Source organism: Chanos chanos, chromosome 1, assembly GCF_902362185.1.
Source record: "Chanos chanos chromosome 1, fChaCha1.1, whole genome shotgun sequence".
Lineage (NCBI taxonomy): Eukaryota > Metazoa > Chordata > Actinopteri > Gonorynchiformes > Chanidae > Chanos > Chanos chanos.
Genome location: NC_044495.1, coordinates 14,446,496 through 14,456,021, shown reverse-complemented (window position 1 = coordinate 14,456,021; position 9,526 = coordinate 14,446,496). Strand labels below are relative to the sequence as shown.

Here is a 9,526-nt window from a genome sequence, read left to right as displayed (position 1 = left end):
GGTCATCCATAATTTAGAAATTCTCCAGCATTTTCATACACTAAACAGAGTCTGGAAAGATGAACAAAGAAAGTACAGAATGTATTTACACAAATAACAAACAAGGAAAATAAAAAGGAAACAAGGCTGTTTTCAGGGTTATTTACATCTGAGTAAAGCTGGAGACTCACCATGGCTTACCTACAAATGTGGGATTCAAGCTGGGATTCAAACCACAAATTGTTGGATGCATTTCTGCACAACTAGACAGTGCTTTAGCTAGGTGTACAACCTGAGGGCTAATTAATCGGCTGTTTAATCTATATTGTACATGAAGAAACTAATAGAGTCTATACAATAGTTACACTGTACTTACATTATAATACATACATACATAAATAGCACATTTCACTGTGCTTAGACCCGGACCAACTGTTTCTTCAGGTTGTTATGGTATAAATATCATTTAGAACTTAGGTACCCAGTTCCGTTCTCTGAGGTTTTTGATGGGGTTTACCTTCATTGGGACCATAGGGAATTCTGTAGTAGTGAGCATGGTACCAGTGAGCTGTATTCTTGATGGGGAGTTTAATGAGTTCTTGCTGCAGTTGTCATGAACGACAGTGAGACAAGCTGGTGGGGCTCGGCGGGTTCTGTGAGGGCTAGCTGGGGTCGAGCAGATTTATGCTGACTGGGTAACAGATGTAAGAGTAGTATTCTTGCTGTCCAGTGCTCACACCTGGAATGTCCAGTCCCACCTAAAAACAGAGAACCTCAGTTTCACTGATGAAAACATACCACTCTAGTTAATGTTTTAGACCAGGACAACCACTTGCAGAACCAGACAGGTTGAAACAGGTGTAGTAATACTGTACTGTCTGGTGGGTGTGTTTAGGGACATACATACATACATACATACAAGACAATACAAAAGTAACCACTGTGTTTCAACATATCCTATAAGTTATTAATACAAATGATTCAGTGACCTCCTATGCAGCTGAGTACAGTACTAAGCTCTACCGGGTTAACAATGGTTTGTATTAGGTTAGTAAGATGAGTCCTGTTTAGCCATCACTGCAGAAGCAGCATTAGAGGTTTAAGGCCTTATGGACTTACATGATACTGTGCTGCCAAACAGAGGAAAGCAGCTGGAGCTCGTAGTACAAAATATGATCAAACCAATGTCTCCAATAGGGACAAAACATTATGAAAAGGCCCTTTTCATAGAAAAGAACACTTATTGACTGTGTCGCAGCCCAAATAAAGGTTGAGCTTGAGGTCTTATGATCGTTTTAATAGATCATTAAGATATAGTTATAAAAACGTGCACACATTATGCATCATGTAATCAGGGTCCTCAGTCTTAATACGTTTTAAAAAAATGTTTCATCTACAAAATAAAAAGAGACTAAATGTGCCAATGCCAAGCTTTAGTAATATTTGAGAATAATTCTTACATCTGGTTTGCTGGCAGCAGCCGCAGGGTCTAGATGTGTGAAGAGAGAGTTGAGCTGCTCTCTCAGTCTCTTTATCCTCTTCTTGTCCGGCTGGAGCAAAACCGCCTGGAAACTGACTGGCAAACCATACCTGCCCAAGCATAAACAATCAGACTCTGTTAGAGAAACAACTGATTCATCACATTTTGTATATGTGACCAGAACATGGTAACAGGTTCCTCACTTTTTCAAAGAATCATTGGGTAAAAATGTTTGTCTTACCTGAGAACAGATTCTACATATACTCTGAGAGCTTTGATGTGTATCCAGGCCACAAATACTTCACTGAAATTCACTTTCAGCCATCGCACAAATGTACCCTGGTGGAACAAACCATCTGCTTTAACATGAAATGTACTTCATCGTAGACTCACCGCAGACTATCAAACAACCTTATTTCCAATCTCAGTTTCGGTGGTCCTTTCAAACCTTAAAAACTATATAGGAGGGCTTTTTAAGGTTTGTAAGAAGGACTGTGTTTACTTTTTCTTTCCTCCAAAATGAGATGTAATTCAGATGTAATTCAGCATCCTGTTGTTACATACTTACATACTGCTCCTTCTTGTCCACACTAAGACGAGTCATTTCCTGACGCTGTTGCTCTGCCTCATCCAAACTGAACTCTCGCACTGTGAATCTGATGGGACCATAGTGAGCATGTCACTTTACACACAATCAGAAAACAAACTCAAATGAAATGAGAGTGTTGACTAGTTGCTCACTTGTTTGCTTTGGCTTTGGTTTTGAATTCACTGACAGCTTTTTTGAACAGTGTAACTGTGAAAATCCCTCCATCTGCCTCTTCCAACAACTTCCTAAACAATAAAAAAAGGACATTTAGTGTCAAACACACTGCCACCATCAGCCAAGAGTAAGGACATTAAAATAAGCGTATGATCACTTTTGGAGTGACAGATAGCATAAATAAAACATAATTAAGCTAAATAATTTGTTTGTAGTTTAGGAAAACTAATATTTCTATATTCACAGTGAGATTCTAGTTATGTTAATTGAAAGTACAGAATAGAATAGAATAGAATAGAATAGAATAGAATAGAATACATTTGTGAAAAGGGAGCATACACAACATCATTTATAACACTGCAAGACCACAATGTCTTGGGCTGTGGTCTCACCGAGCCAAAAAAGGATAAGTCCTGTAAGCGGACCAATTAGAGGTCCAGAGATACTGTAGACAGCCCTGGCCACCAGCCTGTGGTTAGACTCTTCCTTTCCATCTGAAACCTTACCCAAGTGCTTAGATTAACCTTTAAACCGACTGCTAATACAATAGAGTTTTGTATTGTGACAACAGCATCCAGACATCATCAGACCTGCCTAAGCCCTTCAGTACCTTTCATTTAAGACCAAGCTGAACTCACTGCATCAGTGTATGTCTTACATGTGCTGTCCATTATACAGTTAACCTAAAACAGCTGTCTGTTGTCATCCAGGCCATCCATGATATTTTCTCTATTCAAACTTGCATTTAGTCAGCTATATTAAGGACCAGTTAAGGCATGTGTCAGTAGTGTGCAAAATAATTATGTATTATTTGTATTATTTGTTATGATTGGCTGGTACTAAGAGTTTATTGGGTCACGCCTCTGTTTCCTGGGATGTGACATGAGACAGAGATGCACACACAGACATATCACTAACACACAGAAACAGATACCCACCTACTGGAGCGAGGAACCACAAATTCACACATGGATTCATAGCTTGTTTCCCATTGCTTATAGCTTGCCCTGTAATAAGAGCATGTAAACACAAATGAACAGAGCACACCAACTGGAGCACACCAACAGACAGCCAATCATAAAACACAGGCTTAAATTTGCCCTTAGAGGAAATCAAAATGGCTTTTTTCACACTGTAGTTTGTTATGTAATTTCAACTAATGTTTCATACAGACCTCTGACAGTTCTAGGTTGGTATCACAGTTCTATTACATTTAGCTTGAATTGTGAGTTTAGCCCCAGATTGCCTGTTCTAACCCTGCTACAGACTAGAGCTAAGCCAGCCTCTAGCCTTTTTCCGTGTACAAGAGTCTGGTATCAAATCATAGCCCAAGAACGTGATACGTACATTTAGATGTATTCATTAGTAGATGCTCTTGTCCAGAGTAACTGACAAAGATTTATCACCCTAAACAATAGAGATGCATGTTCGACAAGCTCTAATTCCCAGATAAGTGAGTACTCAAAGTTTCATAGAGTATCTGGACTAAAACCCTTAGTGGGCAACAGTAGCAATGACAAAACTCCGATTGGCTGTAACAGGAATAAACCAAGACAGAATTCATCTTTCTCTAGTTATGAATGGATTTTGTAAGAGTAAGGTCACTGTAGTCAGTCTGTTCTCATAGAGTAAGGAGATGAAGCCAGGTAGAAATTAAACACATCTTAGGATGTTTACTGTGTAAGTGCAAAGATTAGATTTTATAAGGGCAGGAGCTGAGAAGCTAAGCCATAAAACACACCTTAAACTGCACGTGTCAAAATCCGGTTCTGGAGGGCCAGGATCCTGCTGTATTTTGTTTTCATTGCTTAGTTACCTGTTGATTTTCACATTGAAAACAGGTGTGCACGCTCTTCAGGCAATCAGAGGTTGTATTTAGTCGGTCGACAAGAAAAACAGCAGGACCATGGCCCTCCAGGACTGGATTTTGACGCCCTACACTGCCCGTAGCTATTTATAGCAAACTGTAGCTATTTATAGCAAATTCTTGCCACAGTGAAAATCATTCTGTTTTGAGGGTTTTTGACCTCCTACCTTGGAACAACGACCAGTAAAGTGGTGAGATACTCAGAGTTAAGGACCAGATCCTCTTTCCTCACAATGTCCGTCAGTGTGCGTGTCTGGAGGTTCGCCCTGGTGATGGAGCCAAAAACATTTCTTTGTAATTTTTGATCAAAGACATTATTCATGCTACAAGGTTAACAGAACCATGATTTAATGCATCACTAATTCACTAAATGACTGAAGTTAAAGAAAGTGGTCAGAAAAAGAGGACAAAACCCACTCTGTCTTTCTCTCCAGGCTCTGCAGACTAGCTTTCACATGAGCGTATGCAGCACTGCGAGACTTCAGCTCTGAGTCCACCTGAGACACTTGCTGGCATGCACACACACAAAAAACCCATAGAACTATACAGTATAATAGACAAGTTTTTGTATATATATATATATTTGTATTGTATAATAAGCACTGTGAGAAATGCTTACCTTTGAAATAATATCAGTCAGGGTTTTGAGGGGCTGGGCAGTGGAGTATTTGGCTCTATCCCACTGAAAACGTGTCACATAAGTAGCCAGGTCCACTGAAAGCAGGACCAGCAACAATATAAGAGGGTTACATTATAATCTTATAAAGCTCAAGAGATCACTCAGCATCACACAGAAACAGGTGAAGTGTTATATCACACCATCAGTTCCATTAAAAATCTCAGGCATTTCAGCGAGCATTTCACACCTGTTCGCTGTTTACCGCCTGTTTGTCACCGCAAAACACAGCACCATCACAAAACCTGTTTATCTTCACAGGACGTCAACGCAAAACCCGTCTATCACCACAAGACACAGCATCATCACACAGGAACCTTAAAGGCTAAAAGCAAACACAAGACAAGCTCCAGCCCACATGCACGTTGCTGTACCCCGTAAAGTGTGGAAGTAAGTTCTCAAAGGAGACTGTTGAGCAGCGTGACGAGCCTTGAGTTCTAATGGGAGTATGAAGGTATTTAGTGTTAAAGTGACAGACTAGGTCCAGTTAAGAGAAACAAAATCAGAGTTTAAACACTGCGCTCAGGATTTAACACTCCTTCTCATCAGGCACAACACACACTAAAACAGTATGAGGACATAGACTGAATTAAAGAACATCACATTAGGGTTAATGGAGGTACAGCTGAGGTATTCAAACATTTGAAATCATATATAATAAATAGTACATGACAAAGTCATTACATAAATAAATGTTTTTAGTAAATACGTTCACACATATACACATATACATACATGCATACATACACATACAAGCAGTAAAAATGAGATTGTTGTGTTACTTGCACCTGTGCTCTTAGCTAATCATCACCTCTCTACTTTTCTGCTTTTGTTTGTTTGCTCACTTGTTTGTTTTTGTATGTTAGTTTCACAGTCACATTTTGTGTGTCTCTCACTCACCTCCATTTGCCAAGGCATTTTCTAGGAGTTTATCACTAGACTGCTCCATGACTTCTGCCATACACTGAGAGGTCCTCCGCATCACACTGTATGTATGTGTGTGTGAATGTGAAAGTGAGTGTGCGTGTGCGTGTGGGTGTGTGCGTGGGGGGGGGGGGGGGGGGGGGTGCATTAGTTGTGCAGACATGGGCGTTAGTTTGTGTGTGTGTGTGTGTGTGTGTGTGTGGACAGAAGCAATGGTATGTAAGTTAGCATCACCTTAAGCTCATAAAAAACATTAACACAAAACTCATTCAAATATCCCTAAGACTTCACTGACCACTAAAATGAATGCTAATCTAATATTTGTTAAAGTACAGTGATTGGTTAGGTCAGACAGAGTATTTTAATCATCCCAAAATCTGATCCACAAATGTTAAGGGTGAAAGACAAATGCTGTCATGGAGGAATGGAGACATAGACGTTTAAAGGCGTGTGGGAGCTAGAGTAACACGAGAAAAGATGTGTACATTCACAATCCTGTAGAAAGTCACCTCTTCAACACCATATGCTATTTTCAGTTCCTCTAATTTCAGGTGTCTATGCAGTTGTATATCTCAATATTAAAATAATGTTGTCATGAAATCAAATTAGTGTTGCTGGAAGCTTGGCAGTAAGCACTAGCACTAGCAGTACAATCTGGACATGTAACATGATATAATAAAGTCTTCTTTTTCTGAGTAAAGACTTACATTTGTAAAACTGATTTGATTTCCCAATAAGCAAACATAATACATGCTTATTACAGTGCTACACATGGGGTTATGCATGGGAACCCCATATCTCCTCAGTAAAACCAAGGAATCAGATTATCTAAAATTGAATAAACAGGCCTAAATGGATAGAGTGACCAGTACTAATGACATCTGATGAAGTATGATCCAATTATTCACTGTAATATTTCAGATTTTTCAAGGTCTTATCTTTCCTGACAGTTTTTTTTCTTGATTTCAGTTTTGGGGTTTACAGTGTGGTGTTCAATTATTGTTCAAATCGATCTGATTCATAACCTCCATGTGAAAATGGTACTATATCAAACAAAAAAAGGAACATACACATTTATTGTGCAGAACCGCTCTAAGCTCATCTCACTGTAAATGAAACCTTGAATTGAGAGAGAAAGGGGGGGGGGGGGATCCACAGCACAGTTTCCATAACACAAGAACTCTGTGGCTATGCTGGATGCTGGAACATTGTGAGGTAGTTCTTGAAACAGGAGACCGCAGGATTGAGTGTCTCACTTGTCGTTAATTCCAGTGATACAGTGGCTGAAGAATTTTCCCACAGCAGACACCTGCAGTCCAATGGAACCAAACCCACACGACTTCGTAATGTCCAGCTACTGAGGCATTCAAGCCCAAGATTAATTAGCCTCTAAACTAAGCCTATGAAACTGAAAACTAGATCAAATAAACATGACTGAAAACTGCTGCACAGCACCAGTTAACTGGGAGATGCTGTGAATGAACTGAACATTGTCCTTCAGTCAACCTGTCTGTCAACACATCACAGTCAAAAGAGCCATGTATGTACTCCTATGGACAGACAAACACACAAACACACGTCTCATTGCCATTCCCTCTGTCAGAGTGGCCCTCTGTTTTCTGTATTTTATAGAGATTTCCAGATTCTGTGATCAAGGTAGTTTGATGCTGTTATGTGATATAGGTTAATATTTTAGTAACAAACACAGAGAGCATCTTATGTGTTTAGTGCAGACACAGAACACGCCCTAACTATTTGTTAAAGAAGCTGTTAATTGATCACTTACATGCTACCAAATTTGCTAATATGAAAAAAACAAAACAACAAACAAAAACAAACAAACAATGAAAATAGTATTTTTTTTTACAGAGGTAACTCTGTAATGTTGTTTTTACCTTTCAGTGAACACATCCAGTCTTGAGAGCTCATCTGACACAGCCAACAGTGTATCTAGTGTGCCCACCTTTCAGACGGCCAGAGAATAAAAGACTGAGGTTTGTCATAGATTTCATATCCTCATAGGTTTGTCATATTTGTAATCTTTAATCTGACAGCTTTACATGCACATGTCAGAGGGCCTCATGCATGGTGAATCTAATACTAGCTGCACTTCAAACTTGCCACTGTCCATTACAGAGAACTAAACACTCTTAAGAGTTAATTTAACACTGACAGATTTGCCATGTAAACTTTTGAATTTCCTCATAAGAATCTGAAATGCTCAGCCAAGCACCTCAGTCAAAGTTCAATCTAATAATGCTGTTTAAATAATGAGAACAGCATCACAACAGACTTGAGCGTCCAACTGAAAAGAAGAGCTCGTTGTAATGTCATCTGTGAAATATGTGATGACTAGACAGTTCTCTTACGGAGATCATATCGGATTTAGTTCTAACTCCAGTATTTTAGAGTTGTGCTCTAATGATCAACTACCAACCCATCAAACCTGTGAGCGTATGAACCACATAGTTCTCACATCTATACATCTGTGACAGAATTGAAAGAGTTTGTGGACAGTGTCCTATAACTGACTTCACACTGCCTTTCAGAGAGAGAGAAACTTGAGCATGGGACCTCACTGGAGAAGAGGGCAACCCAACACTTCTGACCCCCACAGAAACACTGTGCACTAGTGGTCACTGACTAATATATACAGCATATCGTCCAGTGTTAAATTAACTCTAAGACCATTGTTCTGAAAATTATAAACACTTTCTGGAATAGTTCAAACTCACCACAGTAAATGCTATTATGCAAGCGCTTGAAAGCAGTGCTCTCTCAATTGTAACACTGTATTATTTAACAAAGTATGAATGGATGAAATGTAACTGACACAAACTCTGGAGTTCCAGAACAATTTACACAGGAGAGACATCCCTCAAGAATGTTTCACTGGGGCATTTTTAGAAAACAGGTTCAGTAAGTAACAGTTTATAACACACATCTGATTTCTATCCTCATGGGAGGTGAATTGTCTGGTGGGAAGGGAAGTGTCTCTGTACTCCTACCTTCAGCTCTGGTATTGGGAATCTGAAGCTTGTTGCCAGACTCGATTTGGAAGCTGCACGTTTGAGCTTCTCAAGAGACTGGGAGCTGGCCTTGTCCAGAGGCACTGAGATCAACCAGAACTCCATTGTGATTGGCCAAAGGGCCTAAGACCTCTGTACTACTGCCTATTCTCTCCTCCCCTCAAATCCTGAGATACAGGCAGTGAAAAACAGTGATCTGTCAAATACATGTCTCACAACTATATAGTCTTCCAGTTCAGCATTTTGAAAATACTGAGGCAAACTTTGACCATGTAACATTCTGGACTACTGACTTCACTGTCAAAAGTCATTCTGTTTCATCTGCAAATTCTCATGTTTTAATGAGAATGTTAATGATATTTCAGGCTGAAAACAAAAGGTTGAACACTTCACTTCCATCGGCCTCTCGTTAAATCTTCGTAACTCTGTTGCCAAAAAAAAGAAAAGGAAAAGGAAAAATACTTTTGCTCTGAAATGATCAGATTTTTCATAGAATCATGCAGTTATTAAGCCTCTGGCACTACATAAACCAGCCTTAAAGGTATGTTGGCATCTCTGGAGCTTTAACTATGTATATGTGCGACAAATACAATGACAGACAATCCTAAAATCCACATGTGAGTCAAATGTCAGACCAGTACAAAGTTGGATATGGAACAGTGATGTATGTAATATTGCCATAAATGACAAAGTGCAAATGGATGTGTAGTTTCCAAGTACAGAACTCCTGAGGTCCTGTCGTATCCTTCAAAGAGGCAATTACAAAGTAATGAGTGGCAACAAAACACCAGCCAGCCTAGGTCAGCCC

The 9,526-nt window shown here is 39.5% G+C and overlaps 1 protein-coding gene across 1 annotated transcript; it reads right to left on the bottom strand.

The window, feature by feature from the left end:
* Window positions 1-641: 641 nt before the first annotated feature.
* On the bottom strand, window positions 642-8,823 carry atp6v1c2 (ATPase H+ transporting V1 subunit C2). Its single transcript, XM_030782401.1, has 13 exons — window positions 8,698-8,823; window positions 7,585-7,652; window positions 5,666-5,751; window positions 5,140-5,202; window positions 4,709-4,803; window positions 4,507-4,598; window positions 4,257-4,355; window positions 3,161-3,229; window positions 2,201-2,293; window positions 2,028-2,115; window positions 1,701-1,798; window positions 1,440-1,569; window positions 642-737 (listed from the first exon to the last, which is right to left on the bottom strand). The coding sequence occupies exons 1-13, from the start codon at window positions 8,821-8,823 to the stop codon at window positions 642-644; spliced, it is 1,203 nt and encodes a 400-aa protein (XP_030638261.1).
* Window positions 8,824-9,526: the final 703 nt, after the last annotated feature.